General features: G+C 39.0%; 1 protein-coding gene across 2 annotated transcripts in view; it reads left to right on the forward strand.

The window, feature by feature from the left end:
- The window catches only part of clcn2c (chloride channel 2c), a 301208-nt gene that overhangs the window by 146213 nt on the left and 136548 nt on the right, over nucleotides 1-18447 (forward strand). For both annotated transcript variants that reach the window (XM_055147757.1, XM_020926770.2), the window contains 3 exons: nucleotides 3945-4023; nucleotides 7641-7766; nucleotides 9789-9873. In XM_055147757.1, coding sequence (XP_055003732.1) covers nucleotides 3945-4023; nucleotides 7641-7766; nucleotides 9789-9873 — 290 coding nt within the window. The remainder of the gene's footprint in view (nucleotides 1-3944; nucleotides 4024-7640; nucleotides 7767-9788; nucleotides 9874-18447) is intronic.

An 18447-nucleotide genomic window follows, 5' to 3' on the forward strand; every position in this document is an offset into this window, starting at 1 on the left:
CAGAAAATCCTGTGGTACGACATTAAACACTTCCGTCTCGTATTTATTCATTATGGATGTTTCTATTGCTCAAAAATATAACAATTTCTTCTGTGAATAGCTGCGCCTCTCCAAAGATCTGAATTGTTTTCCTTGTGATAGATCGGTTTAATCTGTATTCTAGATGAAGCAATAGCATTTCCATGGAGACAAGCAGGTGCTGGACCCTCCACTAGAAATGTTACGCAGTGCACTTTTAAATTTCAATTGACAAAACCGCAAAACAGCTACGGGTACGCACACTTTTATACGCTTGTTATTATTTAGTGCTCCTCTTGACTGCACTCCTGTGGCCCTCATTACCACCATTGTTACCTACTCTTTCTCTCTCTCTCTCCTCCTTCATCTCCCTTTTGTTCTCTCCGTCTTTCTACCTCTCTCTCCTCCCTCTCTCCTCTTTGCGGCAGGTTATGTCACATTAATGCTGAGAGTGTATGAAGAGCCCCTGTGCAGCAGTCCCCTCTCTTCATAGACCTCAGCACTGTACGCTCACATGCTAATAGAGCCACCATTATGTGTGTATGGCCTCTGCTGTACTGTTTTAGTTCTATAGTGCATACATGTAAAGGAACAAGAAAAGGAGTGTTTTACATAGAAAATCCCAACATCAACATTTTTGTGTGTCCCAAAAGATTTGACATCATTTTGCAGGCTAATAATTTTGGCAATTCATGTTGAAATAAGCTCAAATTTTCACACAATATATAGAAACAGATCAAGATTTTATATTTAATGTTTTATTTTTAATCTGTTTTCAGGTTGAACCATGCCGTTCACACTTGCGTCTTGGAATATGCTTGCACACAGTTACCCAAGACTGTGCAGCCTTCAATGCAAAATTTGGAAAAACTTCACCAACTGGCAGAGAAATTCAAACTTGGTGCCAAAACTTTAAAGAGAAGGTTGCTTATGCAGGGCTCTGGTAGAAAAACGCTTGTGACGCCTCAAGAAGTCTGTAAGGAGAACAAGTTTGGAAACCCACATTCCTCGAATGACTGTTTGGCATACCAGATCCTTTAACCCAGCATAAGCAGCCTTCCTCTGTAAATTGTTGGTACCAAGTCCAAATTTGTTTGCCAGTTGGTGAAGTTTTTCCAGATTTTGCATTAAGGGCACAATCTTGGGTGACTGTGTGCGGGCATATTCCAAAATGCAAAATGACTTCTCTTTGGGAGTGAACGGCATGGCTCAACCTGAAAACAGAACAAAAATAAAACATTAAATATAAAATCTTGATTCTCTGACTATTTGAGGTTATTTCAACAAGAATTGCCAACATTATTGCCCTGCGAAATGATGTCAAATTTTTTTGGGACACTCTGTATACTACTTTACTGTTAACTTGACTTTCTTTCTCCTGCTGCCTGAAGGATCCTAGCCTTATATTAAAGGTAATTTTCAGCACATTCACGAAGATACGCTCATTTTCACTCCATAAGTTACCTCTTGGGGTTGCACAATATGGCATTAAATGTATCTATCTATACTCTGCAATCCACGGATATGACCTGTAACCTGTCCTGGTGTGTTGACCTGTTTTCTCCATGGGGATACGTTTAATGCCATACTGTGAGACATTACGAAGGCGAAGAAAAAACCTCTCTTGCATGTAGAATGAAACGGTGCATGAGAATGAATGAATCTGTGCAAATGGCCTTGAAATGCAAAGCTTCCTGTTACATTCAGGTCAATTTTCCAGATTTGACAACATACATTTGTAGTTCTAGATTGACCTTGCATATATTTTGTTTGTTGAATTTTAGGTCTAACTTAAAGATGCACTGTGCAACTTTTGTGGTGGAGGGTCTGTCACCTTCTTGTCTCCATGGAGATGTTATTTCTTGTTCTAGAATGTTCCATGCTATGATATTTTGTCATTACATTTATGCATTACTGGTGTTTCTATTGCTCAAAAATACAATAATTCTCTCTGTGAATAGGGTTGCCTCTCCGCAGATCTGACCTGTAATGCAGCCTAGTTGTGTCCCTTGAGATGAATAGGGTTAAGGTCTACCGTGGAACATTCTAGACAACACAAAAACTGCAGTATATCTCAATGAAGACAAGTAGATGCCGGACATTCCGCTAGAAAATTCACACATTGCAGCTATAAATTCATACAAATTCCAAATATTTCAGGTTAATCTTGAAGTTCAGCAGGTTTTGCAGCGTAAGCCTTTTCCTTCCTTTGCGGGTCACCATGTACAGCAGTCAAAGTCAGGCTCTCTCAGTTTGTTAAACCTGGATAAGCTCCTTGATGTGTACCTCACGCGTAATACTCATACACATTCTTACTAAACTCACTGAAATCACCCCTCAGCTGCCAAACGAAGCCAGTCTTATATAGGATCCAAGGAAAGGCGGATCAGGCAGCTCCTCTTCCCAGAATGCAACAGTGTCTTCGAGTAGCCTATAGATTCATTTCTCCAGTCATCTTGTGATTAAAGGTTTATTAATATTTCATAAAGAAACTGTGCGCGGATGTGGCTTGCGAATATCTTTAGTCTTTGTCACCACCCGAAGCTATAATTTTCAGTTTTATCTCATTTGTGTAGTTGTGAGTGTAGCTCGCATGTTCATTCCCTAAAGGTTTATACCAGATCTCACTTATAAAGAGCAGCATGTGTTTGCAGAAGTGGAAGTGTATCATTACAATAAACTTTTTACTTATACTTGGGTTTTATTTTTAAGTAAAAGTACTATAACTGCACTACCAGTCAAAAGTTTGGACGCATCCTTTCATTCAGTGTTCCTTTTTTTTCCTTTACCACATAATTCCATATATCTTGCTTCATATATTTGATGTCTTCTGTGTGTGTATATCAAATGTAGAAAGTAGTGAAAATAAAGAAAAACACATAATACAAAATTTGAATGGTGGTGTAAGTATTTTGGCTTCTTTTACTTCTAGGAGTAAGTCTCTTAAGTCACAAAGATTTACCTCATCATTAGATACTTATTAGGTTTCTTATCAAACTGGGGAACTGTCAAAATCTGTAGATGAGCTTCCTTGTGAGCCAGAGTGTTGGAGACGTGTGGAGACACTTTTTAAAATATTCCATCCAGTCCTTGTATTTGCAAAGGTCACTGGTGCTAGGCTAGTGCATGTCAATGGCCATAGTTAGCCTGCCACTAAAAACTGTTTTACCCACTCCACAAAACACCCAAAACAAAACGATTATTACACCAGACTGTTGATGTAAATGTCTGTGTTGATAGAATAATTTTTGAAGTAAAGCCAACCTTGCATTTGAAGGATTTATGTCTGAGCAGCAGCAGTGAGTTGTACTTCCTGATAGAAAGCTTGGCAGAGGCGGACTGATATATGAGAAAATAGTCCCTCAACATGCAAGGATTCGTGCGATGCAAGGTTAGTTTTATTTCAAACATTATTCTATCAACACAGACATTTACATCGACAGTCTGGTGTAATAACAGATTTGCTTTGTGTGCTTTGTGGAGTGGGTAAGACTGTTTTAGCACCTAGCACCAGTGACCTCTGCAAATACAAGGACTGGATGGAATATTTTAAAAAGTGTCTCCACACGTCTCCAGCACTCTGGCTCACTAGGAAATGGTGTCCTCTGTCCAAAATTCCGGACTATCCCTTTAAAATTATGAACCAGATGTTTTACTCATATTTAAATTTCTACTTTTACTTCTGCTTGAGGTATATTATATTTCATTCATATTGAAAGTAACAGAACTCTTTCTTGAGTACAGTTTTGGCCACTAGCCGCCTCTGTGTATTCAGAAAAAGATTGAGTAATACAATAGCAAGTAAAACATTTGCACTATTTGAGTGTACTCTGCCTAATGGACCACACTGAAATAAGATGACATCTACAAACAAAAATTAAATCTTATTAAATTGCATTGACAAAAACCTTTTATTTTTGTTTCAGAATGAGTCCAGAAATATTGAGATGCTGGCAGCTGCCTGTGCCGTGGGAGTGGGCTGTTGCTTCGCTGCCCCTATAGGAGGTAAGTCAAAGTACACTGAACTGGGTTATTGGTTTGCTATGTATAGACGAATCCTAGCATAGAAGATGACCCAGGTCGATCTTCTATGCGGCAGCTCACTCTGAGGAGAATGTATAGATGGTGAATTCAGGTCACCTCTGTGGAGCTCTGAGATGTTGTGTTCAGGAGCATTGACAGTACACTGTGCCCTGATTGTACTCTGCCCATTTCAGGTCATATCCCTACAACTATCTGCTGGCTGCTAAAGTTTAGTTGTGCAACAGTAGATACACAAGTGTTTCAAAGTGCTTTTTTCCTTTCTGTTTTTCGTAACACTTTCTTTCACTCACAACTTGACCCTTGACTTTTAATTTGGAGTGTTTTTTACTAGTTATGTTTAAAGGAGACATCTTATGCAAAAACACTTAATAGCTTTAATAGGATGGTTGTTTTTGCTTCTCATTTACCCACTCCAAGTTGCATTTTGAATGATTCATGCATGAGTAATCCTTATACTCCTCTGAATTCACCATTGCGTTGAATTTCCCATTTATTTAGTCACAAATTAAAATAAGCCCTTTGCTGATACTGTGAGCTGTAGCTATCCAGGGCAGCCTTTTGTTGTGCTGATAATTATGGTTATAAAACATATTAAATTGTTTTCGATCAATGTTGCAATTTGAAAATATTAAGTGACCATCTACTGGCGTCATAGACATAAATATGAATAGTGATTATTAATCATTAGATTTCTATAGCGCCTTTCCAAACACACTGAGCGCTTTTCACAGCATTATTCATCCACTCTACACTTGGTGGTGGTAACGTACTATATTAGCCACAGCTGACCTAGGGCAGACTGATGGAAGAGTGGCTGCCAATCTATGCCATCAGCCCCTCTGACTGCCACCACACACACACACACACACACCACTTTCATACTAGGCAGTGGGGGTCATGTGTCTTGCCTAAGAACACAATGAATGTTTTTGCCACTGACGCTCCACTGTGGAGACCAGTGGGAATTCCAGTTGCCAAACTATACCAAAAGCATGAGAACACTTGTTTACTCCAGTCACAGTAATATAATATGTAATGTGCAATCTGTGACATGTTTATTTCAGATTGAAGCAAATAACATGATAATATATGTGATTATCCATTTCATGATTTGTGAATTTCCCTTTTCACTTCTTATGATAAAAGTCTCAGAAGAATGTAATATCTAATTTGTCACTATACCAGCTTGTCAAAGCCTGATCCTGTCAGATCTCAGAAGCTAAGCAGAGCTGGGCCTGGTTAGTACTTGGATGGGAGACCATTGGAAAAATCAGGTTCCATAGGGGGGCGCAATTCGCAAAAGCTGTTCTTAGGCAAGACGCTTCACCCACATTGTCGGAGGGGTCGAAGGCACAGATTTCCATCGGTCTGTTCCAGGGCAGCTGTGACTACAATAGTAGTTTACACCACCGAGTGTGGAGTGAATGAATAATTCTCTGTAAAGAGTCTGTGACATATGTCTGTGAAAAGCACTATATAAATAATAATAAAAAAAACTTACTAATTTTGAATAACTGTATTGCAGTACAGTTACTTTTTGATTTGGTGGTATTCAGAATACAACAATATAGTTACTTAAAGATATACATGATGGTACTTCGGCATGTAATCTTGGTTTTGAACTGCACATTATTACTAACACAACAATAATAGTTATTTTAATTATCATGTTTTGTATACCATAATATAATGCAACTCAATGTAAAAGTATTCTAATTAGAGCCCGACCAATATATCGGTTTGCCGATATTTATCTGCCGATATGTGCCGATATTTCACGTGGGCATGTTATACCTCATTATAAATCTTAGACTCTCTACATTATGTTCTTTTAATCCAATTTACAGACAGATAAATGTCCTAATATGTGGCTCCGCATCAGTATTTATCTGCGAGTCATTTGTCTGTGCGTGTCCGTACTGTCCCTGAACACACCACAGAGTCGCGTCACTCACGTGTGTTTGTTTACAGCCGCAGACATAGATCCAAACACTGAGATTATATTCTTTTTACGGGCAATTGGTTTGAGTCTGGATTAAAAGGACATTTATTAGTGCAGATTTGTGATGTGAGGCGGAGCCTGTGTGAGCGGTGAGTGTTGGAAATATGTCGACTTTGAAGCTAGTTTTGGTTATTTGTTAGCGATTAGCTGCTGTAGCTCCCGCACATAAACAGGCTGTTTTCTCTTCTATTGGCCTATTGTAATGTGACTATATTGGCCCTATATTTGTTACTGGACCAGCATTGATATGTAAATGAGCTGTGAATAGAGGCGTGAATTATGCATATAATAAAATACCGCGGCACGCACGCATTTACGGCTAAAGGCTAATGGTGCTGGTTTCTTTTCTAGCTAATAGTGATGGGTCGGTCGTGAACAAAACCACTCTTAGAGGCGGCTCAAACAACGGGAGCCTGCTCCTTATTGGGAGCTGTTTTTTCTCTTTCTCTTTCTTTTTTTCTCTTCACTCCGTGTGCAGACTCGTGGTAGTTTGACAGCGAGCAGTGGCTGAAAACAAAACTCTGAGAAATCTGCGTGTGCATAGGATAAAAAAAAAAAGTGCATGTTTGGCTGTAGTTCAGCATAAAATAAATAAACCAGGACTAAGCTTGGGCTCAAGAGAGGGAGAGACATAGAGACCGAGTCCCAACACTCAGTCCTGATTCAGTTCTGGTTTAGTCCTGTTTTACACATGGATTAGATCTGTTTTAGACCTGGTTCAGTCCTGGTTCAGTCCTGCTTTAGACCTGGTTTAAACCTGGTTTAGTCCTGCTTGCAACAAAACAATCTGTTGCAAGCAGATTGTTTTGGGAGCCGAAAGAGCCAGCTGCTTTTCGTGAGCCGAGCCAAAAGAGCCGGTTCTCTAAAAAGAACTGGAATACCCATCACTTGTAGCTAGAATGTGATGCAAAAATGCCATTAGGTCGACCTACTGTCTGTAAATATGACGTAAAGAGTCAGAATAACAATACATTTTGCCTAAATAAACCCAATTTAAAATTTAAAAGTTTTTTAAACAATTCAAGATTTATAGTGAATTTTTTACATCAATAAATATATCGGTGATTATATCGGCTATCAGCAGCTCCAACTCCCATTTTATCAGTATCATATTTGCCATAAAAAAAAATTCATATCGGTCGTGCCCTAATTCTAAGTATTCAGAATACAGTACTCAGACTGACCCATGTATCAGAATACATTACAAAATACATTTTAATGCAGGTAGTCAGTATTCTGTAACGAAATACATTTTCAAAGTATCTTCCCAATCCCATTAGTGCAAATATCTGTATGTGTGCTCCATATGCTTCCATATATTGCCCATTAGTTACAGAAGCAATTAATTTCAGCCTTCACTCAAATGAATCTTGACGTCTTCAGGTTTTCACATTGTCTGCATGTGAGATTGCACCTGATGTTGTGTGTGTAAATAAATATAGAGGGTGCCATGGAGAATCAGAAATTGCCTCCTCAAACTTGTCATTGCCACATGTGTCGCAGCAGGAGTCCTCTCAGCTAAATCCTGCTTTATAAATAGTCTTTCTTTATTAAACTGTCATTTTGTGTATCGCAGGTGTCTTGTTCAGTATTGAAGTAACATCCACTTTCTTCGCCGTGAGAAACTACTGGAGAGGGTTCTTCGCTGCTACTTTCAGTGCCTTCATTTTCAGAGTTTTGGCTGTTTGGAATAAAGATGAAGGTAAGTGTCAATCGTTAGTACTAGTAAGCCTGTCATGATAACACATTTTGAAGCACAGTGTATAGATACAGAGATATACTGCGATGAATTATAATACTGAAACTACTTTAAATAGACAGTATCATTTAAAAGACCTGAGCTGCTGCAAATACATAGAGAGTCCACCACCTGCTCGTCTCCATGGAGATGTCATCGCTAAGGGTGTGCAAAAATATTGAAATATCAATATATCGTATTGTTTAATGTGGTGATACAAGGTTCTATTTTATTTGTCATTCAAGCATGTGAGAGAAACACATGACAGAACGAAATGTCTTCCTCTAGGCCCAATGATTAAAAGAGATAAAAACAATAGTAAATAAGTATAGTATGTAGGGATGTAACAATAACTGAAATATTGTGATATCGTATCATCAAAAGTCTCACAATAATATCGTGGGCTGTCACAATATATTGAATGACAAGTTCCTTTGCTTAAATGAATGTTTTTACAGTAGCAACAGCTAATAAACATAGAGAACTACATATCCCATGATTCATTTCAGCGCAGACAACATGAAGAGAGATGTTTTTTACTTGAATTCTTGGGATTGTGACGGTAATAATTCACACCAAAATCTCCTCAAAGTATTTTAAAAGCAAAAAAGTGTCTCATCTACAATTATATTAGCCTCTGCAAAATATCCAATAAATATTGTACCGTAAGATGCATATCTTGATAATATCAATATCTTGGGCTGCTGTATCAATATATCGCCAAGAGTATTTTTTGGTGTATTTTACTGAATTATTTAGTTTGAGAGCTGCAGTTTTGTTGTTTGTTTAGAGGAGGGAAACTTGTTTATGTAACACATTTAATATTTTCACTGTTTTCATGAGTAAAATGTGCATGTTTTATATTAACTTTGCAGAAGAAGTGGTTTTATAAAGACTTTTATTATCACAGCCATGATTTAGCCATTATTTTTTATTGAACAGTATCAAATCAATTTGAAATATAGCGTTTCGACTCGAAAGTACATTGTATCAAAATATGTATTGTATCGTGGCCCCTGTATCGAGTTATGCATCGTATCGGCAATTTCTTAAAGATACCCAGCCCTAATCATCACTTTACTTGGAATGTTCCATGGTATGACTTTAAACATTTCCATCTAGCATTTATTCATTGTGGGTGTTTCTATTGCTCAAAAATACAATAATTCCTTCTGTGAGTAGGGGCGACTCTCCACAGATCTGAATTATAATTTTTCTATGGATATGTCATTGCTCTGCCTGATATGTTCCACAGTATGACATTAAACAGCTCTACCTTACGATTATTCAGTTACATTTGGTTTTATAGCTCAAAAATGACCTCGAAAAACAGGCATTCTGACTGTGAGCGCGTTTCGCCTCTCCGCAGATCTAGGGGCGAGGCGGGTTAAGCGTCTTGCGCAACGACACAACAACAGCATTCATCTGATGGAGCTGGAATCACACCTCCAAACTGACAAATGATTCTTTATGTCGAATCCGTAGACAAACGCTCTACCAACTCGGCTACTGTTGCAAATAGTTGTAAATAGTCCGGTACAACGTTTATCTTGTTTTCTACGTGAGTCTCTGAAAATACAAAATAATTGATACACAGACACTTGCTTCTGCCCCATCTAACACAGACACACAAGCACATTCAACAATCAGAAAACCACAAAGTAGAAGGATTACATAACACCGGAGACAGTACAATTATGTGGAAAAGTTTTACTGAGCTGTGAAAATGCGAACCCATTAGTGGTTTTCTAAACGCATCACTTAGTTTGGTGCCCATTAAAATAACTCAACATTGAACTTTGTCTCTTGTTAAATATTAGATTATCTTTCTGTGCCAGCAACAAGCGCACGCCTCTTTAAAAACCAGCAGGAAAAACACAAAAACACCAAATAATGAGCCAGTGTTTACAGTTTGTGGACAGATTTTCAGTGGGTGCAGTGATTTGTTCCTTTCTCTTAACTTGAGTGTGTTTGTTCATTTTGCAGAAACCATCACGGCTTTGTTCAAAACCAGATTTCGCCTGGACTTCCCCTTTGACCTCCAGGAGCTGCCGGCTTTTGCAGTTATTGGGTATGAGTCAAAATGAGTCTGTGTTCCCAGTGTTCATGTGACATTTCTGTGACATTTCTGCAGCTTTTTATGAGGAAATATTATTTTTTATATCTTTTTTTATATTTTGTTTGCTTACTTTTATTACTTTCTTTTCTTTCGTACTTTTCTTACTCCATAATATAGTGAAACATGCTTGAAAAGAAACCAGATCTTCTTCAAAGTTAAAGGCTGTAGGCGAGGGTCTGTAGCTCATTTTCACTTTCTTTAAAAATGTAAAAAACTGAACTAGTTCATTTGAAATGGTTTGCAGTGGTCCAAAGTTATTCTTTTTATCTTATGCACTTTGTTCTGAATGTTGTGAAAAGCATTTATTGAAAAACTCATGATGCTCAAAGTTTTGCCATCATCTTAAAGCTAAAAACAAGTGGCATGTTAACACACTCCTCCTGATTATCGCTCATTACAACACTTTATAATTAGTTTAGAAACAATTTGAATTTAATAGTTTGATCTCAAGAGTGACTTATTAGCGGTAGGATGAGATACAATTTCCACGAGATTGGATCTACGAGAATGAGACAAGACATTCTTTATAAGAAATAAATCACCATTTTGATTTGATTTTTGATTGATTTTATATTTATGTTGTCATTGTAGCAGTGCTTTTTGGGACTACAGCTTCTCAATACTGATAGATAGGGACATGCACATTCAACAGAAATTGCAACTCCGTGCTGAGTCCAAAGACAAAAATAGTACAGAAAAAGAAAAGAGATCCCAAATTTTTATTTCAGTGACACCAAAATGTGACATTTTAAAGCCGTTCTTGGTCACATTGTGGTGTCATTGAAATAAAAAATAATAATAAAATAAAAATTGGGAGCTTCAAAGAACTGCAGTGCAGATCTCTTTCCTTTTTTTGTACTACAGCTTCTCAAAAAATGTAAGTCACCAGTACTTAACTTCATAACTCCATTTTTATTATCCAATCCAATCGTAAAAACATGGGGGAAAAAAATCTCACAAGATCATTTTCAGCATGTGTGCACAATCTCATGGCAATTTTGTCTCGTGAGATCTTGTGGCACAAGATCTTGTCCAATCTCTATTGTTTATATAATATATCTGTATTGGGACAAGACAAATTTTGCTCAAATACATGGGGGAAAAGTAGCCTGATTCATCAGTTGGTTTCACTTTGTGAAAACTATCTGACCTCGCAGCATTAGGATTTGTTCGCGCGATGGTACGCGGGTACTTTTTTTATTTAACCATTCGCTGCTATTTGGTCAGGACGTATGTAATGCTCTGGAACTCAGTGGTGTCCAAGTAATTGCAGGCACAACAACAAAGAAAGAGAGTGAACATGTCTGTCAACGATCATTGTTGTTTCTGCGAGATGAACTTGCGAATTAATGGTGCAATAAATATGCAAAGTTTGTGGCGTCTACATCCATGTTGACCACTTTGTTTACTGTTGTGCTGTACCACCAAGGGACCCAGACAGACACTTGGAGTTTGACATCATGGCTTCACAGCTCTTCGCTGATTGGCATGGTCTACAACTTCTGGGGTTCTTGCAAACTGTCTAGTGTATTCTGATTCCTGACCTAGTTGCTGGAGAGAAATTAAATTGAGTGGAGGCACTAGGTGGTGCCAGTCTGGCTAGGGGAAAAGGGGTTCAGGGCCTTTAAATAAAGACTTATTACAGTTTATGGATACATACTTAATGGGTAGTATTTTGAAATATCAGTACCTAATCTTAAGCCGCTTTGCGATTTCATTTCAGTATATACTTGTTACTGCGGCGGCACGGTGGCTGAGTGGCTAGCACTCATGCCTCACAGCAAGAAGGTTCTGGGTTCGATCCCCGGGTCGCCCGGGCCTTTCTGTGTGGAGTTTGCATGTTTCTCCCCGTGTCTGGATGGGTTTCCTCCGGGCGCTTCGGTTTCCCCCATCAACCCAAAACATGCTACAGGTCTCCATAAACAGTTGATAGTCAAGGTCAGATAAATACAATCAATTCAGTCATTGTGTCCTTAGGCAAGACACTTTGCCCAATTTTTGCCTAGTATGAAAGTGGTGTGTGTGTAAGTGATGGTGGTGGTCAGAGGGACCGATGGCGCTGAGTGGCATGGCAGTCGCGCTTCTGTCAGTGTGCCCCAGGGCAGCTGTGGCTGCAATAGTAGTTTACCATCACCAGGGTATAGAGTGAATGAATAATGCTGTATGAATGAATGCTGAATGAATAATGCTGAATAAAGTGTAAAGCGTCTTTGGGGACAGGAAATGTCTGTGAAAGCGCTATATAAATAAAGACTTACTTACTTATTTATTTACTTACTTACTTACTTACTTACTGTTCATTAGTGTTACAGTACTTTTCATGTAGTAGTATGAAGTAGTATTACCATGATGGCAAACTCTACTCTGGTGTGCAAATCTCTTCCAATCTAATTTCAGTGAATCATTGGGAGGCTCAGAATGTGTAAGGTTCACACATGTTTGAGTAATCGTTTATTATTAGTCTGTCTACATCTCCAAAGCAGCTACTATTTACCTTTAGTTCAGTTGAGATGAGAAATTCCAGGACTTAAATTATCCAAATTATTCTATTGAAGGTGTGTGGAGTTTAAAAACACAATGGAGCACTCCAGGTATGTTAGTGATGAGGAAAAACATTATAATGTAGATCAGAAAATAGCGTGATATAGGAGCTTTAAATAGCTGTAGTTATTTCAGTGCTGAGTGATATTTCCAGGGCAATTTCATATTACCATTCTAACAGATGCCCTACAGGTAGAAGTACAGTCCATGTACTCAAAGTTAGTCTAAGTAGCCCTGAATATCCCCAAGTACAAAGTGTCCTGTGGGTGTGTATTATCGCTTGTACATTCTGGGCTTGTGAGGGGGCCCTGCTGTCTTCTCAAAGGTGTGATCATGAGCAGGGCGTGTGTCTCTCTCTACATGGGTAATTTAGCAGCAACAGTTGCCTTCTCACCGGGGGATGTCTTATTTTATCCTGTCTTTGCCTCCAGGCTTGTCCGCCATAGAATTAGACCACAGGCTCCTTGAAGAGATGCAACGGAGGGAGGTGAGGAGAGGAGAGGAGAGGAGAGAGGGAGGAGAAGAGAGGAGGGAGGAGAGGGGAGGGGGGTAATCTTTCAAATTGACTTTTTTTTAACAAGTTTGCATTTCTTTGCCAGAATAGCCCTCCCTTTTTTCTCTTGTGTAATTTTTTTGACAAGTGTGAATTTGTATTTGTGTCAAGAACTAAATGGTCTCCAGTTCTTGTAATATATCAATGTATAATATATAATACACACAATATACAATATACAATATACAGGGTGTCCCAAAAACATCATTTTGACATCATTGTAAAAGCAGTTATCTTGAAAACTACTAAATCTAGCTTAATGAAATTGAACAGTTTAGGTGTTGAACATCATAAGTTTATAATGGAACTTTGTTTGCCAGTAGGTGACGTTTTTCCAAATTTTGCATTGAAGACTGCACAGTTTTGGGTGATTGTGTGCGAGCAGATTTGCAAAATGACTTCTCTTTGGGGGTGAACAGCATGGCACTACATGAAAACAGAACAAAAATAAAACATTAAATATAAAATCTTGATCTGTTTCTATACATTCTTTGAAAATTTGAGGTTATTTCAAGGCAAGGCAAGTTTATTTGTATAGCACAATTCGTACACAAAGTAATTCAAAGTGCTTTACAGAATAAGAAATACATTAAAATCATAATAAAAACAAATCAAAACATAAATAATCATGAAGATTAAAATGAAAAAAGAGAGACATAAATTGGAGAGAAGAGGGTGGAATGAAAATCTTTCAGTTATATGCACAGTTAAACAGAAATGTTTTGAGCCTGGATTTAAACAGCGTCACAGAAGAGTCTGTCTCACATGTTCAGGAAGACTGTTCCAGGTTTTAGCTGCATGAACCTGAAACGCTGACTCCCCTTGTTTAGTTCTGACTCTGGGCACCAGCAGGAGGCCGGTCCCTGAGGTCCTCAGAGTGCGAGATGGTTCATATGACACTAACATGTCACAGATGTACTTTGGTGCTCGGCCATGGAGAGACTTGTACACAAGCAGAGCTGCTTTAAAGTCTATTCTCTGAGGCACAGGAAGCCAGTGCAGAGACCTGAGCACAGGACTTATGTGCTCGTACTTCCTAGTTCGAGTCAGGACCCGAGCTGCAGCGTTCTGGATGTTCTGCAGCGTCTCACAGCTCGTTTTGAGAGACCAGTGAGCAGACCATTACAGTAGTCTAACCTACTGGAGACAAATGCATGGATAAGTTTCTCCAAGTCTGATTTAGACAGTAAACCTTTGATTTTTGCTATGTTTTTTAGATGGTAAAAGGCTGCAGATGTTATTGATTTGATGTGGCTGTTAAAGTTCAAGTCTGAGTCCATTATTACCCTAGATTTCTTGCCTGATTTGAAGGTTTTAGAGGGAGAGACTGGAGGTGACTGCTGACACTGTCCCTTTGTTTCTGTGGACCAAACACTATGACTTCAGTCTTGTCAGAGTTTAGCTGGAGAAAGTTGTTTTGCATCCACACACTGATCTGTTGGATGCAGTGACCAAGTGAGTCCACTGGTCCATAGTCTCCTGCTGCCAGAGAGACGTAGATCTGAGTGTCATCTGCATAATTGTGGTAGGACACGTTATTGCTGCTTATTAACTGGCCTAATGGCAGCATGTAGAGATTGAACAACAGGGGGCCCAGGATTGACCCCTGAGGCACCCCACAGGTCAGGGCCATGTCATCTGAGACACAGTTTCCAATTTCAACAAAATACTTCCTGTCTTCTAGATAGGACTTGAACCAGTTTAGTACAGTACCAGAGATGCCCACCCAGTCCTCTAGTCTCTGTAAGAGGATCCCATGATCGACAGTGTCAAAAGCAGCACTCAGATCTAACAGGATCAAGACTGAGACTTTGCCTGCATCAGTGTTCAGGCGGATGTCATTTGTCACCTTGATAAGAGCAGTCTCAGTGCTGTGGTGGGCTCTAAAACCTGACTGGAAAACATCAAAGGAGTTGTTCATTTGGAGAAAGTTCGTAAGCTGTTGGTAAACAGCTTTTTCAAGGACTTTGCCAAAAAACGGCAGATTTGAGATGGGTCGGAAATTGTTCAGTACTGTGGCATCAAGACTGCTCTTCTTTAGGAGAGGCTTAATGACCGCAGTTTTCAACGCGTTTGGGAATGTTCCAGATTGAAGTGACATGTTAACTATGTGAGTGAGTGGTGAAAGTAAACTGTTGAGGACGGACTTTAGAAATCTAGTGGGTACAAGAATTGTCAAAATTATTGGCCTGTGAAATGATGTCAATGTTTTTGGGACACCCTGTATAATTAGTTGACTTAATGCTTTACGTTAAAGGAACTTTATGTAGTCTGTACTGTTACAGGTATTACAATCACAACTGAGCCATAGCCACTAGTGTAAGCTGCAGACAGAGCACAGTTATATGTAAGTTTGTCTCATTCTCAGTACATGGGCAGACCATGCCTCATGTGAAAGCTCAGAACCTCCAGAATTCCCTCCCTGAGCTGCAGAGGCTGCACTAGCACTGACTCATGACTGGCTGTAGGTACTGAGGTTTAGGTAGAGACCAATCAGATCAGAGAGAAGCACTGTAGCTTTAAACCAACTGGATTTCAGCTTTAGAACTGGTAACTCAAATGAGATTCTGCTTTCTGATTGGTCTGTAGAACTAAAACACCAAATTATAATTTAACAAATTGGCTATCACATCCAATGTTTTTGTAATTAAGATAAGTTCAGTTTGATCTGAACACGTGTACCTCATATCCAGAACAGAGATACGTAATTCTTAAGGAATTTAAAATCAAAATGTTCCAAGCGGTTCCTTTTAATTGGTTCAGTGTTTTTTATTATTAAAACACTGTCACACCAAAGACATGCAGAGCGGTTGTCTCTTTTATCTCTCTCAGTCCTTCATCCCTTTGGTGCAGCCTCTCCCTCTGTTCCTCATGTTTCATTCTGTGTTCTTGGCAGGTTTGCGTTGCGTTGGTGTTAGCGCCCACTGCTGCGTCACTGACATTACACTTATCTGAGCCTCCGGAAAAGCACCAGCACTGTCCTACATCCACTTTGAATCTGTGTGTATCAGAAAGAGATTTAGCAAGTGTTCTTCAACTTTTCACCCGAAGATCTCAAGAAATGTGCAACAATTTTTAAACTATGTTAAAGGTGCATTGTGTAACTTTTCTGGTGGAGGGTTTGTCAAATGCTTTTCTCCATGGAGATGTTATTGCTTTGTCTGGAATGGTTCATAGTATGTCATTAAACCTTTCTATCTTCATGGAAACCAAACCAGACCAAGTTACAGGTCAGATCTGTGGAGAGTAGTGCTGTAGTCATGACCACACTAATCGAGACGAAGGCCAGTCCGAGACCACAGGGTCCCAAGACCAGGACCACACCAACACCTCTGAAAGTCGAGACCGAGACAAGACTGAGACCAAATCGAGACCACCTTTATCATTTCCCACATTTATTTGTATTTTGGCACATATATATCAATGTTTTTTTTTATCTATTTAATGTTCATTTAGGCTTAAAATAGGCCGAGCTGCACTTAAACGCCCCTTTTTTGGGCCCTCACGCACAGTGTCTGAGCCCTTCTTTAATTCCGCTTCCACTGGCACTTTACAGAAAAAAAACTTCCTTTTTTTTGCAGTGATATTTAGTAGCCTGTGTACATTTAACGGCCGTAATGAAATATGATCGCACTTGTGGAATGTCAAACCTCGAGTTCGAGACAAGACCGAGACAAGACCGAGACAAGACCGAGACAAGACCGAGACAAGACCGAGACAAGACCGAGACAAGACCAGTCAAGACACCAGACAAGACACAAGACACCAGTCGAGACAAGACACCAGTCCAAATATGCTAGACCCCGAGACGAGACCAAGACGGTAAAAAGTAGTCTAGTGTCATAGTATTCTAGACCAGACTTGGTCTCGAGACTGGCCTCGAGTACTGCGACACTAGTGGAGAGGCAACCCTGCTCTGTCCAAATGCCGGTATTTCTAGGTATTTTTGAGTTATAAAGAGCCATAAAACCACCTGTAGTTGAATAAAGTAGAGCCATACTGTGAAACATTTCAGGCAGAGCAATGATATCTCCATAGAAACGAGCAGTCGGGACTTGAGTCACACTTGAGTCACTATTTTTAGGACTTGAGACTTGACTTGATAAAATGGACTAAGACCTGGGACTCAACTTGGACTTGAAGGTCAGTGACTTGGGAATTGACTTGGACTTGAGGCCTGTGATTTGAGGAGCACTTTTAAATCTGAATTCTTTCTATTCTGACTGTAATGATTCATTCTAAGATCTTGTCAAGATATTTCAAAAGGAAAAAAAAATGCATTTCTACAACTTTTATATACTCTATAAATATTCATATATAAATATACCATGACTTTTTAAGTATAATTTAGTTTAAAAGTCATATAAATGCAAAAAATGAAGCTGTATTTGGTACTTTGTTTTAAAGACTTGAAATGACTTGAAGCATGAAGCAGACGACATGGACTCAACTTGGACTTATTGGCCGGTGACTCGAGACTCGACTTGAACTTGCCTGTATTTGACTTGGGATTTGACTTGGACTTGAGGTCAAAGACTTGAGACTTACTTGAGACTCGCAAAACGACAACTTGGTCCCACATCTGGAAGCAAGACCCTCAACTAAAAAGTGAATATAAAGCTCTTTTATAACATGAGTCTTGGCACAAATACACCTTAGCCATTCTTTCACTTTGGTTGTAAAATCCCTCCTATTAAAGATGCACTAAGTAACAGGTCTGGAATGTTCCACACTATGGCATTAAACTTGTCTATCTTGCATTTATTCAATAACAGGTGTTTTAATAGCATTCATTCTTACATACTTGCACGTACAAATTTGACTCTTGACTTGGAATAATGGGCATAGATAAGTTTAATGTCATATTGTCAAACATTTCAAACAAGGCAATAACATCTCCACGGAGACAAGCGGGCATGTCATTCCACCAGAAAGGTTACACAATACACCTTTTAACAATTACATCGCTGTAACTGTGTCCAGATATTTTTGGGATACTGTATTGTTTCGACTAGACAAGGAGTAAGAATAGTTTTGAACTTTTTTTTTTTTATTTCCTTTACCTGACCAGCCAGAATTACATGCTTTGACAAAACTTTACAAAGACGAGTGGATCTGGCGCTGTGTCCTTTCTCCCTGATTTCAGAGGGCGTGATTGACAGGTGGATTAACCAATCACGCTTTCATGTAAAAAAAAAAAAAAAAAAAAAAGGACTAAAAAACAGTATATTAGACTTAGAAACAGCAAAGAATCAAGAATCAAAACACCAAACTATGACTTATCTCAGGTAAAAGAAGTTATATATTTTGTTCTGAATGTCACAAGAGGTTCCAAGAGGAGACAAATTAGTTGTGGTTGAACCGTCTCAGGTTTTTCACACTCTTTGGTCCGATTCAAGTCCCTTCTGGATTCAAACTGAATGTAGAAAGGA

This window comes from Boleophthalmus pectinirostris, unplaced genomic scaffold (assembly GCF_026225935.1).
Source record: "Boleophthalmus pectinirostris isolate CB_2022bp ecotype Guang Dong unplaced genomic scaffold, ASM2622593v1 HiC_scaffold_9, whole genome shotgun sequence".
NCBI classification, from domain to species: Eukaryota; Metazoa; Chordata; class Actinopteri; order Gobiiformes; family Gobiidae; genus Boleophthalmus; species Boleophthalmus pectinirostris.